General features: G+C 39.7%; 1 protein-coding gene across 17 annotated transcripts in view; it reads right to left on the bottom strand.

Moving 5' to 3' along the window:
* Nucleotides 1–19,840, bottom strand: part of CASK (calcium/calmodulin dependent serine protein kinase) — a 419,258-nt gene that overhangs the window by 122,266 nt on the left and 277,152 nt on the right. For 11 of the 17 annotated variants that reach the window (XM_019487242.2, XM_019487243.2, XM_019487245.2 and 8 more), the window contains 4 exons: nt 15,748–15,870; nt 14,165–14,248; nt 7,729–7,828; nt 994–1,011 (listed from right to left, as the gene is read on the bottom strand). In XM_019487242.2, coding sequence (XP_019342787.1) covers nt 994–1,011; nt 7,729–7,828; nt 14,165–14,248; nt 15,748–15,870 — 325 coding nt within the window. The remainder of the gene's footprint in view (nt 1–993; nt 1,012–7,728; nt 7,829–14,164; nt 14,249–15,747; nt 15,871–19,840) is intronic. The other 6 variants (XM_014611198.3, XM_059720794.1, XM_059720791.1 and 3 more) reach the window with 1 other exon arrangement.

The following is a 19,840-nucleotide window of genomic DNA, read 5'->3' as shown; positions in this document are numbered from 1 at the left end:
TTCATGGCAGGTCAGTTTAGGAGGGGGAAAAAAGGAAAAAAAACAAGCAAAAAAATCAACAGTAGGAGAGTGGATTTAGAAAAGAGGACCCAAGACCAAGAACTCACATCTTGCTATGTGAATCTAGACCCGATTAAAGTGGCAACATTTGCTGACCCAAAACACATACAAGGGTTCTAAAGTAACATTTCACCTTGAGTTCAAGATACAGAATTTGCTGTTTTTGAAACTGTTGTGATTTGGATTAGAACTATTCTCAGTGACACAGAAGAAATTCATCTTCTTATCCTGAGAAAACGTGTTTGTTCTGACCAATATAAATTATGTTGGTTCTGGAAATGCTTAGATTTTAGCCCCTCTCTTAGCATGCAGTTAAATTTACAACACAACTCTATTCCTATCCTTTTATAGTATTCCTGACATATGGCGACAAATATGGCATATAAGCATTTTAAATCAGTTATACACATATACATGTACGTATATGCATATACTATACATCACACCAACACATAAAACAAAACAAAATATCATGCAAAGGCACTGAAGCAAAATCACTTAAAAATATGTCTCATGCTAAAGCACATATTTAGTATTCAGGAGAAAGATCCACTGATCTTTGGGAAAATTAATTTGGGAATCAAAATACAAAAGTTGGAAATGTTATCCTTTTCTTTATAGCACTTAATGGCATTTTTATTTCACTTGTAAAGTACAGATCTGATTATAAATAGTTAAACAAGAAATACGTAACTAATTTTAATACTGCCTCTAAACGAATGCGTTACATTTTACAAGAAGGATTTTTAACTCTGATTGACTGTTCTGAAAAATTCCTGCTAGGGTAACGGAAGACTTTCTTCCTTCTATAGGCAGTATTAAAACTGAAACAGGGCAAGCTAAGGAAGAAAACAAAAAAGCTGTGTTTAAACATGCAAAGCCACACACTATAGCAGAATTAGAAGCCTTAGAGGAAAACGAAGGGGTACCTACTTTCTGCTGCTAGAAGTCCTAGTAGGAAGGCAGCATTTGGACAAACAACAAACAGTATGAAGATTTCAGAACAAGCAAGTTAGAAAGCTGCAACTTGGCAAGCTAGTTTAGCTACAAATACTATAAACAAACAATATGACCAGAATTTTTTTTAAATTTTTAAAATATTTCTACATGTGAGCCAAATGGTGTGTGGAGGGAAAAAAATAAATTGATAATTTATAATTGGGAAAGGTAGCAAGGTAACCCCTTTGCACACACTAGGCACCTAAAACACCACATTTTTTTCTGATGCTGGCTGAATCAATTTTTAAAGGTAATGTACATAAATTACTGTTAGTTTGAACAATTCATAACCTATTCACTGAAAATGAATAAAAATGAAAGATTCCTGAGTGCTGCAAGGTAAGCTTTCATACTCTTAACTGTAATTAGTTTAATTTTTAGCAGGTCTAATACTGAATTACATTTGTTTTGCAAGAGTTTTGGAGTTTAGGTTATGTGGCACATTAGAAGGCACATATTTTGCTTCTGTTTTTAATTAGCAGCATTATGGCATGATGATACAATAAATATATCTTATTTCCACAATAAGGAAGAGGAAGACAAACTCAAATAATTGAAAGAGGAAACATACAAACACTATGAAAAAGCACTATTTCAAATAGTTAAATCTAACATCAGCAAAAAGGTCCTTATGAAAAGTCTCATACAATTAACTATTTATATTGCACAGTCCACCAGCAATACTCAAATTTTCAGAATTCTTGTTATTTTTATGTCACATGGGGCAGGCAGCAGGGGGCGGGGCAGTCGAAACTAGGGTCAGGGAGGTGTCCGGAGTGCAAGTTGGGGGCAGGTAGCAGGGTGTACAGGCACCATGGGGAGGAAGGCTGTGGGGGTGCGGGGGTGAGTGGTGGTGTAGGGACAGGTGGCAAGGGGCAGGAGTCAAGCCATTGGCTCCCCACTACCTACCCCTTGCTGCTGCTTGCTGCAGAGCTGAGGCAAAATTTAAGATGAACCTCCAAGAATTAGATTGTAGACATGGAAAATTATAACAAATTTATATATTTTCCATGTCTAGAATCTCATTATTGGGGTTGTCTTAAATTTGATTTAATTTTTGATTCAGGTAAATATGGTACCATTAACAAGTCGGTTGTATCTTTCAAATGCTGATGGTCAAAAGCTGTCACATTGTGCCCTTAACAAGCATATATAAAACTGGTGATCACAGTTTTTTCCACTACTGTAATATATATTGCATTCTGTTTGGTGCGAATGGCGACCACTAGTATTTTAAACACTAGACTAAGGAACGCATCCTGAAAGCTGTATTTCATGGAAGGACTCATGCGTGAAGTTACTCACAAATATGTTTGTAGCACTAAAGCCTAAGCCTAGGCCAGACATCTTTTTTTCATAGTGAAAGGCTAGCAGTTTGTGTTTTTTTCTTTCTTTCTTTCTTTTTTTTTTTTTAACTTTTCAGTGCTGGTCATGAAGCATTCCTATCTAGAGCTATCATTACTATGCCAAAATAGACTCTGAAGGAACAAACTCTTATGTGAGATTTTCAATTAACACATAGTAACCTTGAAACAAAAATCATTTTCAAATTATGTTAATAAAGAGAAGACAATATGAACTCAGTACCTTGCAATTAAAGGACCCAGAACTGCAATGATGTAGGTATTAAACATCAGCTTTACATTTAGTAAGCATGTGCTGCTTTTATGTTAAGACATTTACCACACAACTCAGAAAGCAGAAGTGATCATGAAATTTTGCAAAAAGTTGTTAGCCTGCAGCACAAACTAAATGCGTACATCCTGTCAGTCAGTCTTTTAGATAACATGCTGTGGAATACTTTGTGGTTAAACTGAAACAATTATAAAATGCATTCATATGAGTATTTAGAGCCACTTGAAATGAATGAAAACAAATGATGGCATATGAAGATACTACAAAATGATCACTAACTCTTAGAGTATATATACACTATAACCAAATAACTTAAGAATGAGCCTATATTTTAAAGGTTTCCTAAATGAAAGATAGGGTTGGCTTTCCTTAAAAAACCCCCAAAAACCCCCAATGAGCTGATTTTGAGCGTGGGTGGCACCCACTGACTTCAGTTAGTCTCACAGTTGTTCAGCAGTTCTGAAAGTCAGGCTACAAAAAGGCATATCTAAATGAAAAGTCAAAGCATAGATTATGATTTTTGTGCTGTTTACTATTTATTAGCTAAGCACAGGAGTTTACTCTTGGGCTAAAACCTTGAATACTCTGAATCTCAGCAAAAGACTCCAGTATCCATGAACAACAATCTTTTCCAATTCAGTCTCCAGAGCTAATAGTTCAAGCTATTCCATGACCTTTCTCTCCTTTATCTGATGCTCAAGCAGATGAGCAAGGAAGTTAAATCTGCAGAAATAAAATGCTTTATATTACAGTAATATAATGTAAGGAAAAAAAAGCCAATAGTTTTAATGTTGGTTGGAAGTAGTTTAAAAAAGATGACCAGCTTCAGATCTTAGAGCTACGAAGATTAGTAAAAGATGTATTAATTAAATTTGAATGCAAAATTATAAAGAAACTGTAATTTTAGTTGTTTACGGTTGTCCACTGTACTCCAAAAGAAGTCACGTAATGAAAATATCAGTGATAAAAAGAAATCACTTTTGGATAAGAAACATTTAGCAAATTTCCCAGAAAAATCTATAAAGCCATTATCTTATTCCTTCAAATTCTTCATGACTCACTTCTTATAGAGTTATCGGAACACTAACATTTGATTTACACCTTGTAGGTTAGTTGTAAATTGACACAAGTAAGCAGGTGTCAATTTACAGCTAACCTACAAGAGGCATACTTGTGTTGCTGTTACCTAGAGCACAGACTGTTTTTACTGCATATTTATATAGCATTCAGCAACAACAGGGTGCTGTTATAATTTAAAATAATAATTTGGAGCCACTTGGAAATTTTTTTCACAGAACTCGTATGTAAAAACTCTATGCAGCATTGGTCAGGCCGCATTTGGAATACTGTGTCCTGTTTTGGGTGCTGCACTTCAAGAGGGATGTGGACAACCTCAAAAGGGTTCAGAGGAGGGCCACTCGTATGGGTAGGGGCCTGCAGGCAAAGCCCTATGAGGAGAGATTGAGGGACCCAGATCTCTTCAGCCTCCTCAAGAGAAAGCTGAGAGGTGATCTTGTGGCTGCCTACAAATTCAATGGGAGGGGCAGGGGGGAAGGAGGAACAAGTAATAGGAGATGCTCTGTTTACCAGGGTACCCTTTGGAGTAAGTAGGAATGGGCCACAAACTGATGGAGAGCAGATTTAGGTTGGACATTAGAAAGAACTTCTTCATGGTTAGAGTCACCAGAATCTGGAACGGGCTTCCAAAAGAGATGGTGATCTCCTCTACCTTGGGGGTTTTTAAGAGGAGACTGGACAAGTACCTGGCTGGAGTTGTCTGACCCCAGCACTCTTTCCTGCCCAGGGCAAGGGGTCAGACTTGATGATCTACTGAGGTCCCTTCTGACCCAAACATCTATGAATCTATGTCTAACTCTAAAAATAAAAAAAATATATATACACACAGTACATTTGAATACATAGTACATTTGAACACAATGCAAGAAAATTCATTTTGATTGTCGTACTTCAGTAGTGCATCATGTAATTAGCACAAACTGATTTTAAATTCCTGGAGTATTTATAAACAATAAGATGAGTGGAGGATCGAGTAAAATCCTGAACTTCGAATAATTTTTTTTGTCTTCACATATTAACAGTACTTGCTTATACAGTACTCTGAATGTAAAACTGAGCCTCAGGATGGGTGAGAGTGAGAAAGGCTACTTCAATGCTTTAGATATAAAATGAATTGCTCCAGCAGGTGGTGGTGACAGGGACACTGGAATTTGAAACCATGCCATGTACTGTGCAGAGCTCTGCTGTACTGATAGCTTTGACAGAAAGCAAGTTGTTGGAGTATGCTCTTTAAGAAGCCTTGGTGATAAAGGAAGGAACTAGTCAACCCAAAGAGGATGTGCTGTTAGAGAGATGATTACACACAGTCCATTGGGCCGGACGGACAAAAAGAGCTAATGCAACATCTAGGGGCCAAGAACAAAAAGGATGTCAGTGGTGGTAGGGAATAAACTTCATTTAAAAACAGCAGACTATCTGTTTTAATTCCTGTCAAATTAAGTTATGTTTTGCTTTTGCTCACTGGAAAGCCCTCTGACCATTTGGACAAAATACCCAACGTAATCTTCCACATGCTTGACTATTATCCATTTATTATAGTTTCCTTGTATCTCTGGCCATTACTCCACAGGTATGAGGTTCAAGGAGTCCAGCATCACCTGAGAGCAAGAGCAATATCACAGACTGAAGTTAATGAATTACTAGAAATTTTGTGCTACTGTGTAAGGGTAGAGCTGGAGGACATAAGATATTTTGACCAGGATAAGATATTTTGAGAGTCTAACTAGGCATCCATACTACTGGATATTTATGTGTACTGTCATCCCAGATGTAAAATATAAAGGCATAACCATTCAGGCTGGGAATTAAAGGAACCTAAGAGTTAGATGCAACCTTTCTATTTGAGATTCAGTTTGATGCCTAATTCTATTAGTTTATTTTGAAAATGCCAGGGCTAAGAGCTAACATAATTGTTATAAGCAGGCTACAACATTTGAAAACACAGCTGATGCTTTTGAAATGCCTTTTTGTTGGGGGTGGGGAAAAGGGGTCAAGTTGATTTTTGTGCCTAACTATTTGAAGGGACTAGAAGCTGTCCTATGGCTCTTTTCCTGGAAGCCTCAGGAAGTATATTCTACCTTAACTAACAGAGCTACGAGCTTAGGGAATTCAAATTTTAAACCAGCTGCCAGGCACCAGGAAAAATTTTTCCTTCCAAAAAATGTTTCTTGAACCTTGGGTTAGTCTCCAAGGAAATCAATAGCTGACATCTTGGGAAGCAGAAGCTTGGTTTAGTTCCCTCCCAGATGAATTCAATCTACTGTGCCACTTCTTGCAGAGGTTAGTAAGAGGTGACAAGAGAGCCAGTCTGTAAGATTCTAGAGTGCACATACGCAAGTTTCCAAACATATGGTTGCTAGAAAAAAAAAGAGGAAAACCCAGGCCTGTGACATCTACTGATGTCTGCAACCACATCACACAAATGAGGAAGAGGCATATCCTGTTGATATGAGACAGAAAACTGAAATAAGGAACCTTAGACTTTCAGAACAGGAAAAGTTGTCATCACTACCCTATACATTTATTTTATCAGGACTGAAGAAGCATCAGGAAACAAGAAAGCTCTCAATGTACTTCAAACAAAGCCAAATCAGAACACCAAAATAAGATCTCTCTAAAAAAGCCACATCAGCAATACATTGAATAATTAAAGCCAGGTGCCTGAAGTGAAGTGCTTATATCCTGACTAATTAGGTCCCAGGCAGGCATACTTAAGACACAATTAAACAATTAATTATGATCTGGGGTTCCCCCATATCAGCAATATGGCATGTTTGGGACCTGAGCCCTGATTCCACAATTGTGTCTCCTGCCATGCACATGTGGCATGGCAAGAGGCATGATTGTTGGGATTAGAGCTCAGATCCCATTGTGCTTGCAAATTAATGTTTTTCAGGAGCCTTAGACATCTAAATAACTGGTCCAAAGTTCCTGTTGGCTTCACTGAAGCACCAAACACCTCTGATTCTCAAACTTCCTATTTTGTCCCCTAAATGTGGAATTTGGGTAGCCAAGTTTGAAAATGCTGATACTACGTTAGTTAAATGGAAATACTTTTAAAAAACATATAATACCTATTTTCTGTAAAGAATACATAAGAAGTCAACTTCCTCTGTTTTCCTCCACCAGTCCAAAACATAATTAAGTTCCTGAAACATATTCTAGGGTCAGCAACATATGTCTAGCCTATGGAGCCAGGGGACTTCAGCAGCCTGTTGTCAACAGAGGGCTTTAGCAGTGTTCCAGTGGCAAAGGGCTTTGCCCATGCCTGCACCGGGGCTGAGGTGGCTGGGAGCTGTGCCTGGGCTGTAGTCAAGGGCAGGGAGAAGTGGCAGCAAGGAAAAGCCCAAAATGCATTGTTTTGACCTGCACCTCTGAAACGTTGCCAACTGCTGTTCTAGTAAACTAACCTTTCAGGCTCTTGTATTGATAAATGCTATAGAATCTGGATGTAAAATACTATTTCGTTTTTAAGAAAATGTGCAACAAGCACAAGTAATTCTGCTTGCCTCCAGTTATATAAAATGCTTATTTATGCAAACCATTAACTGTCTTGTACAAATAATTTTTTTTAACATTGTTCTTTAAGAAAAGAAAAACAACACATTTTAGCTGATAAAGATGCACATAATGAAAAATATTAGAAGAGGGGAACCTGACTTGTGCCCAATGACAGAAATCACAATTTGAGGAAACTCTCAGGCTTATGAAACATACGCAGATAAACATAAAGACACATTTAGGCTGAATAAAAATTCAGAAGGCTGGCTTGTAACACTCTATAAAATTATTCTTTTCAAAGTCCTCTGAGTCATTAAAGCTACTGAAATTGTCACATTTAAACTCTAGCTTAACATGCAGCTTTATGAAAGACAGAGAATTACCAAACGCACAGGACTGAAGTGAGTTTAAAAACTGAATAAGACAGATAAGTATGCTTTCAATGAAATTATTTACCTGAGGAGGTAGGGTCTTCAGAGAAGTCTGGCAGCTCTTCAGGGGGATCCCCATAGAATGAGTTGAATTTGTGGCTTGATACAGCAGCTAGTACTGCCCCCTGAATAAAAAACAACAAGTTTAAGTTGCCGGCAGCCGAGAAGCACAACACTTCCAAACATTCTCAGTCACTCAGAATGGGAGCACCCAAGATTCCCTGCACTGTTGGAGTGAGCAAACATGAAATCTCTCCTCTATCTACAGGGCCACAACTACTGCAAATGACATCAAGCTGGTTTATCATTCGGTTTGAGAGACCAAAGGTAGAGCTATTGTCTTGAAACCTCATAAGAAGATAACGGCTACTCAGAAATGAGCATGTTGAACGAATTCATGTGAAAGCAGGGGTGCCATCTGTCATGCCAATGGCAGCCATCCAGGGGAATCCATTTGTCTTGCATGGTTAGAAAGGGACTGACAGTGTTAAAAGTCAACTACACTGCAATCACTGGGTGCAGAGGAAGAGTGGTTGAGGTGTCTTGGTGGGGCTCCAGAGGTGCAAGTTCAAGCTTTGATGTGGTCTCCTTTGATCTCATTTTAGTTCAGACTTAGGAGAGTATTAAACTAATCTGAGAGAATGAGTTATTATGATAGAAATATCTCTACTCCCCACTTCATTTTTTACTCTCTCAAAATTCTTACCATTTTAAAAATGAAATAAATTAGGCAGCTGTCTGTAGTATTTAAAAAGAAATAAATTCGCTTGTGTTTTTGGACTGTTACAATCAAATGACAGGATGACCTATTGTGATGCATCACAGAGGTATAACAGCACATTTCTTACTTATGCAAACAACTCACACAAAGAAGAATAATCTTTTAGTAAATCAGCTACTTTATACATATGCAGAACAAATTTGCACTACGGCTGAAAGCAGCTGTCATCTTTAAAGTTTCAGTTATTTGTTTTAGGGTCTCCTTCCTTGGTAACACTGGTGTATCTGAGATAAAAGTTAAGCTTTTATAGACATGTTAGTTTTAATAGATGTATTAATTTCAAGGGATGATCAATGAAGATTTCTGCCTAGAATATTAACATTTAAAGACATATATTAAGGACCAGAACTTAATCCACCTTGCAGACATTTAGGCCTCTGGCAGACATAACATTTAGGATGTGATTAACTAGTTAATTGTGTACAAGTAATAACCCAACCACAAGTTCATGCAGTTAATGGTGTGATAAAAATGTGTATAAACCTTTGGGGCTGGTTCCCATTGTGCCTTAGACTGAACATGTGGCCAGTGCTGATCAGATGATCGGCATGCCCAGCCAGGGGACCACCAAGCATCTGGCTTGCTATTTGCCAGGCTTCCCCTGCACTGGTAATAGGGTGTGGTTGGGATCTGGTCCGCCATCCCACAAATGTTCCTCTTGTAGATTGGCTGTTGCCAGGATGTGTCCTGGCACAGCTGATCTTCTTCAGTTGGTGAAACATTGCTTGTTGTCTCATTTATTGATGCTACAGGACAACAGGCAACGTTCTGCCAGGGCTTGAGAAGCCCTGTCCTGTGTAATCTTGGAATTTCTGTGTAGGATTGGGACCCTCAAGCTCTGAGAGTGCCTGCCTGGCTTTCCCTGCTTACTGAGATATGCCCCCAAAATCTCTAGGGTGTGCCGTAGTAAACAGGGAATCCCTCCACTTTCCAGGCTTAATGAGACATGTCCTGAAGATAAAAGGGACATATCTCAGTAAGTAGGGAAAGCCAGGCAGGTGCTTTTAGGGCTTGAGGGGCCCGAAATCATGGAAGAATTCCAGTGTGCATAGGATTGGGTCCCTCAAGCTCCCAAGGCACCTGTTCAGGCTGTAATGCCATAAAGTAAATAGACATCTGCTGCTAAACAGAGATACAGATTGATACCACTTTCATTGTGGTCACTATTTGTGGTGTGACAAGAGGTATGGGTACCTGTGTGCTTAGCCTTTGTGCCACCATAAACAGTTTTATGGGGCCACAATGGTGATGAAAGGTAACAACTATTTCCACCCTATGAGCTGCAGCTAAAGTGGGCAGCTGCAGTTACAATCTCTTCTCTCCTCACCCACTCTGGGTAGGCTAAGCTTCAGATGGCAACCTGGAACAGTTTTTGAACTCCTTGAGCATGAGGACTGCACCTGTGATGCCTCCAGAGCAGGGATGCAGGAAGTGAGACAAGGTTCTTTGAATGTTCTTGTTCTCACTTCTGCACCTTATGTAGGGCTGGTTGTGGTCTATCTCTAGGGTAAGAAAAAGGAAATTACTTTGATGGAGTAATACAAATAAGATGGTACAACTGTCTTCATCCTTTGAGAACAACTGCAATTCTGGAACACTGAGTAGTACCAATTGTTGCAACAAACAACTCATTACATTAAACAACAACTAAAAAGTACTGAAGTTCGAAGATACGTTTAATTCTGGAAAAAGTCAGAAAACAGAAATGGACTCTCTTATAGTGCGGTACAGAAATAACTTTATGAAAATATGCTAAGGTCAGGCACCCAGAATGAATATTATGTGGGGAATTCCAAATTTAGAAAATAATAAAGTACTAAGGCTACAAACATATGACATATTTATCCTAGGATGAACCATTTTATCAAAAGCAAACTGAAAATGTATAGACATCCATGGCTGTGTCCTGGGATAAATCCTAAAAGAGTTTCACTAATAAGAGGTAGTAACAGTTTAACTCAGGATACTGTTAAGTATATCTGTAGTTATCTTGGGACTGTATCATTGAATCAATGGCAGAAAAGCAGCACTGCCTTCAGCTGCTCACATAATCCTGACTAGAAGGGAGATGTGCATACACACCAATCCTGGGATACTTTTATTCTGGAAGAAACACAGGCACGACTTTGTTAGGGCATTTCTTGTGTGACATGAAGCTCAATGAACAGTGAGTAGTTTCAGAAAACCTCCTGAACAACAATCGACAAAGTGTTGGGAAAACAGCATAGTACAGTACTGAACATCTACAAGTTCAAGAGGCTAAGGCGGCAGGTTGGCTTTCAGAGCAACCTTAAGAAAAGACCCAAGACCATGACCTCACCAGGAAAATATTGAGTGTAAAAATACTAGCTAACATGTTTTAACTAATACAGTTTAAAGTGGTATTTTGCAGGCAGTGTAGGCATTACTATCTTGACTTCCAATAAATCATCAGAGGATCCAAAGAGCTACCGACCTATCTCGTTACTCTGCATTACATGCAAACTTACTGAATGCATATCACCCTGAGTAGAATACAGAACATCATTGATTCCCAGCTCCCTAAAGAACAAATTTGCTTTTGGACAAAAGCAGCATATCACTGATCAAATTACATTACTTACATCTGACATAGAAAATAGGTGCTGTCTTTATCAACCTCACAGCCACCCATGACACTGTATGGCGTCAAGGCCTCAAATATAAACTGTATTCTATGACAGTCATTCTCAACATTTTTGTACCAGGACCTATTTATAAACATCAGTGACCAGTCCCAACCTGGTGCCCATCACTCCCAACCTGCTGCTCCAGAACCAGCAGGGGAGGCCCTAAGCAACCCCTTGGAGACTGGGACTCTGCAGCCTGCAAGGGAAAAGCCACAGTTTCCCATGTTTTTCTCTTTTAAAGGGGAATCCATTTTTGAGTTTGTTGATCCATTTTTAAAGTTTGATCAGAACCCTTTCATATATTCTTGAGACCCACTTTTGGGTCGTGACCCACAGGTTGACAAACGCTACTCTATGACACCTGACCATAAGCTATGTGCTTTCATCATGAACATGATCCCCAGCAGATCATTCCAACTCAATACCAGCCAAGGAGAAAAAAAATCAAAATACAAACTCTGAAGAATGGAGTCCCCCAAGGGTCAATGCTAGCAACAATACTTTTCAATGTATATACCTCAGACATTAAATCAGTATCTTCACTTTTCCACCTGGAAAATCATCAAGCCACAACCACACTGACTATCAAGAGTAGGCAACCACATCCTTCTCCATGAGTATACTCCAACCTACCTAGGAGTCACATTAAACTGTTCCCTCGCTTATAGACATCATATTCAGAAGGTTAGCAGTAACATCTCTGCACAAGTAGCAGCTGCCTTAAGATGTTTAGCCAGCACAACACAGGGTGTCGCTTCAAAGCGTTCAGAACCACTGCCCTTGCAATGGTATATGCCCCAGCAGAATATTGCACTCTTCTATGATGCAAAAGTTGTCACATTAAAAAGCTTGACACTACTTAACTGCACTGAGACTCATAACAGGCTGCACAGCTTAACACACACAGGTGTACTCCTTGTAATCTTGGGCACTAAGCCAAGTGATATAAGAAGACAGACCCTAGCATCACTACTCCCAATATAGACAAGAGATGATGAAAACCTGCTCCAACTCTCAAATGAAGACCCAAACTGATGGAAGCTTAAGAGGCTTAAAAGTCATAAATTGTTTGTACATGAAGCCCACAAGCTCCTGGAAGAGAATGGGGATGCTGAATCAAACTTATGGGCCATAACGGAGTAGGTCAACCGCTGGGAAAGGTCAGATCTATTTCTACAGTATTTTATACCAACACCAAACAAGAACCCCACTGGGCACAACCTTGACAGAGAAGCATGGGTCAAGTTGAACAGACTGAAATCCAGATACAGATGCTTCAAAATACCACTTCACAAGATGAACATCTTGGACTGTCCTCTGTTTCACAAGATGAACATCTTGGACTGTCCCCTGTTTGAATGCAATGCTCAACAAACAGCACAGCATTTAATTAAAACCTGCAATCTTTACAAATGCACAGATGGGGTAAATGGAATCCACACATTGAATGATCATACCAGACAGTGGCTCATAGATCTGGGAAGTAGTAGTACAGGTATGGTAAGTTGAGTTTAAAAATGCACTTCCAGATCATATTTAAGCCTAGATGGAAATTATTAATCAATCAAGAAGCATGACCTGTCATTCATTCCCACTTGTTACTCAGGTATAGATTTCCCCCCAAAAGTAAAAATTCATCTGACTGTGGATTTTATTACATATGGTAAAACTTGGCACAGGCTTGGTAAATGAGTTCTTGAAACTTTTGGTGAACCTAGACAAGGTTCAAGTTGAAACCCCTCCTGTATGATGATTCTGAATGGAAACTATGTAGTGTTTTCACAGAATGGCAGCATTCTTTCCCATAAAACTGGAAATTGCTCCTATATGCAACTAAAAGCTTAGGGGACATACTTGAAAGTACCCCTTTGTGAAGAACTACAACCTACTCCCAGAAAACCAAAGAGAATCATTATATCCTTTATGAACACCTTATGGTGGACTTCCTTATTTCATGTTGGTTAAAGCCAGATAGATGTTTATTCTTTTTTTGTCCTGATACAATTGATATTTCATGTCCTGATACAACTGAGGACATGAAACATACAACATCACAACTAAAATTTAATACTAAAAATTAAAATATACTCTGGCACATGAATGACAATTTTGTAAACTGGTTAATGCTGTAAAGGAACAAAACAGACTGCAGTAATAGTTTTCATAGTTTAAAAGTTATGCTTAGAATTTATTAGGAAAAAGAAAAAACAATTCCTTCCCCGCCATGAAAAAGTACTCTTAGTCCAACTTCAAAGACTAAAGAAGAGATGGACCAATAAATAAATCCTCTACCTCAGAGCCTAACAATCATATACTCAAAAGTGTTAGTCTAATAAATATTTGTGCAACTTTGCAGACTTTGGGGTTTTGATGATGAGACAGAGACAGGCAAAACAAGAAGGTACTTGGCATGCCAGTGCAAGCTCAATTGAGTTTGTATGTGTAACTTGCTGGAGGATCTGCTTGTCGTGCATTGGACTCCTCAGCCACTCAAGAAACTGTGGTAAACCACCATAGGCACAATCTCCATGTCTCCTGAGACCAATGGCTGCCAATGACAGATCTTCAAACAGATGTGTTTTTCTAATTTCTCTTACAGTATAGTTAGTTTGTGTTTGTCCCAATATCTTATCTTGATTCAGGACAAGACAATCTGATTTTAGCCAACTACACTATTTCAAACGGATGCAGAACAATAAACCAATGATCACTGGACTAAATTAATATTTCAAACTTTGTATTTTGGATTGATTTCATTTTATAAACACTCAACTTTAAGTGAAACCAAAAGACCAAAATGAGCTGATTAGTGACTTTGGTATGACACTGAAGCAAATTAAAGCAGTGCTGGCATTAATTTTGACTCCTGCTGTTTCATCTTTTGTAGATAAATGGGGTCTCTGATACTTATACAAAGTGTCATTCAAACAGAATCTGGTATTAGATTTTTTTCTTTATATTTTAAAAATTAAAAAGCTATAAAAATTCAAGTTACTACAATTACATCTGTCTTAATGTCAGATTCATTTTACCTTTAGTTTCCTTCTTGCATTGAATTTTCTCAGTTGTTCTACTGTTTCTGGAAGGTGAATCTTGTATGCATAGCGATCTCTCTCCTTAAAAAAAATAATTAAGTAGTCTTATTAAAGTATTCCAATATAAAACAGTAAGAAATTAGCCAAAAATGCACACTAAATAATCATAAAAGAAGCTGGGAATTGATAAAATAAAAGGAAGCCTCAAAGAAGCTTCTGATACAAGCTGAAGTGCTTGGATTCCGGAATGGGCAAAAAAAAAAAGGCACAAAAAAAAAGCATGATTTTTTTTAAAACAAAGAATTACAAAATAATTCAAGTAAAATAATTTGGGACAGCAATGAGTTCTGCAGCCCTTATGTTGTATTTTATTTATATTTATTGTAATAGAAAGTTTTGAACTCAAGAATAAAACAGTATGAATAAAAAGATATCTATACCATATCAGAAATTATAAGTTTTAAAAGGCAGTCTTAGGGGGAAAAGGCACTCTGATTCAGTTAAAGCTAGTGGCACTGTGCAGATCAATATATGCACAAGCATTCTCATTTTGTCTTATGTATTTCAGAATGTCATTAATAAGACTAGATAGGAACAATCACACAAGTCTTTTAAAAACACCTCATTGTATGCAATGCTGATCACAAAGCAGACAAATATTTTTCTTAACTGTCTGATTTTAAAATTAAGTGGTTAAAATATAATGTATTGTAGTTGCTTTCATACATTAATACTTTCATAATTTCAATATAAAGTAATTATGATGTAAGTGTTCATTCTGGTAACATATAGTGATCTTTGTAACTGCAGGTTCCTTTCTTCAATACTATAAATTTACAATTAAGCACAGCTGTCAAACTCATTTGGCCCCGCGGACTGAATGAATGGTGTGGGGCTGGTCCACAGGCTGAATCGGGTCCACAGACCCCCTCTTTCTTCCCTCAGCATACTGGTGCCAACTTCAGCCAGTCTCGGACCTGTGCTGCTTGTGATGCAGATCCTGGAGCGGCTGAAACATCTGGTACAGTCCAGCTGAGGGCATGTAGTGCAGATCCCAGAAAGGCAGAAGCAAGTGCTAATGCTGCACATGGTATACTCATCCCAGCAGGACTGCACCACGTGAGGTGCCTGCTCTGGGAACGGTGACACAGACAGTGTCTGCTTCAGCCCATCTGGGACCTGAACTACATGGGGTACTTACAGGCACCGAGTGCAGTGCGGGTCCTTGACTGGCTGCAGCAGGTGCTGTGTGAGGTGCAGTGCCTGCTCTGGCTGGTCTGAACTTTACGCTACATGCTCCCAGCTGGACTGTGCTGTTCTCCTTTCTTCTATTTAGCACAACTGTCTGAACCTTAACACCCCCCCGTGGTCCATAAGAAGCAATTCTACTCTTGCAGACATGAGGGGCTCAAGTCAGCAAGGTCCTGACCACTTGGGTCCCACCAAGGTAAAGCACATAAACAAGCTTCTGTGTTTTTAAAACCTGATGTATAATTTGAAGAGCACAAGCAAAAAAATCAACACTTCATTATTTCTAAGGACATGGAACTTTTGATATGCTACCCTGCTAGTTATATTACCTTCAGCCAAGGATGATTCAGTGCCTCATAAACTGTTATCCTTTCAGCTGGGTCCAGCATTAGCATGCGGCGTACCAGGTCTTTGGCACTTTCAGAGATATGGCTCCATTGCCTAGGATTCATCTGGTTATAAGTGAAGAAAAACAAAGTATCAAAGCACAGTTTTCTCTCAGAGACCAGTAAAGGTATAAGGTACTGGTACTCTTGTCAATATTATGTCTACAAACATACAAAGAAGTGTTATATCAAATTTAAAAAAGAATGTACACATAGGCCATTAAAAACTGTATAGCTAGTATGACTGATATTAGGGTATAATTCTTCCATCTATGCTATATTTCCTGCAGGGAAAATTCACCCATCCCTGCACAAAGCAAAAGTAATCAGGGTTTGTCTGATAGCGAAATGCATGATGGGATGAAATTTATCCCTCAAACTATAGTCTGGCACAGAAGCTGCACAGTTTCATCACTCAAGAGATGAAAGCACATTTGGTACGTCAATCACTAAACCCACCTCTCCCCACAATTTATATTTTTGTGCCATTTTTATAGATCTTATAGTCAGAATGGGTGTGCCGTTAGTAAGCAACAACACAGCAGCAAGGCAATGCATAGTATAATCACATTTCTTGAGTGGATTCAAGCTTGTGCCTTTAATTATTCAAAGAAGGGACCATATCAAATATGATCATGATCAATTAAGCAAGTTTATACATGATTATTCCTTTAGGGTACTTTGATACAAATTTTCATTTAATTATAATTTTATGTTTTCTTTGTACAGTGCCATTTTAATTATTCTAGGCACCACAGAAATCAAGTAAAAAATAAAATTAGTTAAAACTTGGCTAAATAGAACCTGGATCATTTAAAGAGAGTAAAAGTGATCAATTTTCATTAAAAAACCCAAGTTTTTAACTGTACTTCAGTTTAGCTTTAGGCATACTTATTTACCCTTGAAAGCTAGCACTAACAGTTCTTATTATGCAGCTTTTTTACTTTTGGCTATGATGAAAATAAGGTAAGGGTAAGCTGAAACCAAGCCTGTATTTTGAAACCCTTGCTATTTTCACTGAGTGGACATGTTACTGTGGAAACAGGAACAGAAAAGGAACCCTGGAGTTAGCAGGGACAAGGTCTTGGCTACCAGTTACAACCTTTGATGGTTGTGAAAGAAAAAGAAAGTTAATTTTCAAGTTCTAAGAAATTTCTGGGAGTTTAAGAAAATTCCCAATTTGCATGCAGCAGCTGTTCCGCTGTAACTGTTATATGTGTATAAGCCTGTAATCGTGTAAATGTAGGAAAAGCACTACAACTTTAACCTTGCTTTATCTGGGGTCAAAGTTGGTGCGATTTAGCTCTCACTTGTACCCCTGCAAGCTCATGCTACACACAAATTCTCTATTTAAAAATCCTGAACATGGAAGCAGGAGTTTTTACGGATATTGACACCTTTAAAGAAACTGCACCATAATATCAGTGTCAACTTAATCTAAAGCAAGGCAATTTCAAGGTCTCAGTGTCACTATATCACACAGTGGTAACTATTATAATGCAGAGGCATCTGGCAGAGTGGACATACATATACTTGAAGTGGCTTCAAATAGGGAGGGGGAGCAGTTGCTCAGGAGCGTCCACTGGTTGTTCCACTGCATGTCTGCGCATGAGCTTCCGGAGATATGTGAGAATTTAATCGCACCAACACTGACCACAGATAAAGCAAAGTTAAAGTTGTAGTGCTTTTGCTACACTTACATGGTTAGAGGCTCATACACATGGGGTCCACAGTTACAGTGGAACAGCTGCTGCATGCTCTTGAGCAGCAGCTCCCCCTCCCCTTCTGAAGCCACTTTAAGTATACATTTTAGAGGAGTAGCAAGCTTCTTGAGCTCCTGGAGTAGGGGACTCTGGATGAGGGGAAGGAAAGGACTGCCTTCCTGGGCTACTGCTACAGCAGCAATGGCTCTGCTCTGGCAGCAGCAGCTCCATGGCTGGGCTCCTTGGGAGCTTCCCTTAAGTACCCTGTTCTTCCCTCCCCCTTCCTCCCCCCAGTTACATGTATATTAGGCACAGGGCTGTGCCTGCTCTGGGCAAAGGTTCCCAGGGGGAGGGGGGTGTGGGGGCCCCATTCTGCTTGCTCCACTTGCACCCTGGATGTGTGTGCTTGGTGTTGCACTGCCCTGCCCTGCTCTGCTCCTATGGCAGGGCAGGGGTAACGACAGCATAGGGTCAAGACCCCAGGGGTGATTCTAGTGCCCTCTTGTAATTGGTGCCCAAGGCAGATGCTCCACTCACCTTGCCCTAGTTGCACTATTGATACATTTGCCCATACCCTGGCATGTACTGTTCCTATGCCTAAAATATAGATGAGTAAAGGATGCAATGGTAGCCTCAACCTGGCTTTTTGGCTTTTCTTCTTCTAGTTCTACTAGAGTAGAGAAACACGAAGACATTGGACACTGATATTTTAGTGCAGGTGTGCTCAGCCTCCAGCCCATGGATCTGCAGAGCCATTGCATCTGGGTCAGGAAACTGGACAGCAGAAGAACAGTGGCCATTAATGGCCACCCTCCCCCACAAAATTACCAAACCCCAAACCCTGTGCACCTAGTTGGAGCCAGGCTGGGCCCTCTTCCCCCCATGGGCCCAGGCTGTGTCCCCTTTCCCCCCATGGAGCCGGGACAGAGTCGAGCTTTGCCACCTTCACCCCCCCACCCCCACTAGGTCATGTATCTCCACCCCCATCCCTATGGGCCTAGATGAAGCACCCTTTCCTCCTCCACGTGGCTGGATGGTGCCTGCTGTGCTGGCCCCGGGTGTTGGCTCAGAACCAACATCTGTCACGCTGGGAAAAAAGGTTGAGTACCGCTGCATCAGTGGATCTTTGTTCTTTTCTACAAAGAATGCCTATGGCAATGTTTTGTGTAATACTCTTACCACTTGTTAATATACAATGTGATTCTGGAATATACAAATGAGCAGAACTAGTTAAATGATAGCTCTGTGTCCCCACGATCCCATGATGCTGAAGAGTGCTGTGAAACATGTATTGTGCACGGACTGTAGTTTGTTTAAAATTCCCTGTAGTTCCTTATTAAGCAGTTATTGGTGCTTTCATAGCTTATTATTTGGAATCATTAAAAAAAACACGGTAGAGGGGGGCCCCAGAATGTTATCTAGTCCAAGCCCCTTCTCAAAGTAGGATTATTTGACTATAAATCATCCTAGACAAATGTCTGCCTAATTTGCATTTAAAAACTTCCACTGATCGAAATTTTACAGGTAGAATATTCTTCCCGATAGGTAACCCAGCGTTTCCCAACCGGTGTGCTGCCAGACACTTCCAGGTGTGCTGCAGAATCTGCGGGGGGGCGGGGGCAGGTGGTGCGCGTGGCTATAGCCAGTGCCACCACCGTGCCCTGGCCAGGCCTGCACCAATACCCACCCTCCGCTCTGTATTTGGCTGCTTGCCACCCCCCTGCAGTGTGCTGTAGGATGAAAAAGGTTGGGAAACGCTAAGCCAACCTATATACCTCTCTTGTTGCAATTTTAAGCCCATCATTTCTTGCTCTGGACAGAGAAAACAACTGATAGCCATTCTTTTTGAAAAAACTCTTATGTATCAGAAGGATGTTACACAATCTACCCTCCTCTGTCTTCTATTCTCCAGACTAAATAATCCCAGTTCTTCTAACTTTTTCTCATATACGTTGTTCTCTAGAACCTTTTGTTCTCACTGGGATTGTTTTCAGGTGCAGCCTCTATCTTCCATGATGTACAGGGCCCAAGACTGGGGAGAAAGTGTTTCAGATAAAGTCTGCCAACTGTGGAGCAGAATGGAAGAACACTTCCTACAACTTGCTTACAACACTCCTGTTAATACATTCCAGCATGCTACATGGCTAAATAGCATAACGCTGTTTCAGAACATTCAGCTTGTGATCCAGTGTAACCCTGAGGTCCTTTTCTACAGTTCTGAAGCCTAGACTGTTGTTCGCTGGTTTCTTTTTGTGCATCTGGTATAACAAACATTAAAAAGAAACAAGTGCAATACCATTTTTGCTAAAGTAACCAAATATTTTAATGTAATG

Source organism: Alligator mississippiensis, chromosome 1 (assembly GCF_030867095.1).
Source record: "Alligator mississippiensis isolate rAllMis1 chromosome 1, rAllMis1, whole genome shotgun sequence".
Lineage (NCBI taxonomy): Eukaryota > Metazoa > Chordata > Crocodylia > Alligatoridae > Alligator > Alligator mississippiensis.
This window is presented reverse-complemented; position numbering and strand designations above follow the sequence as displayed.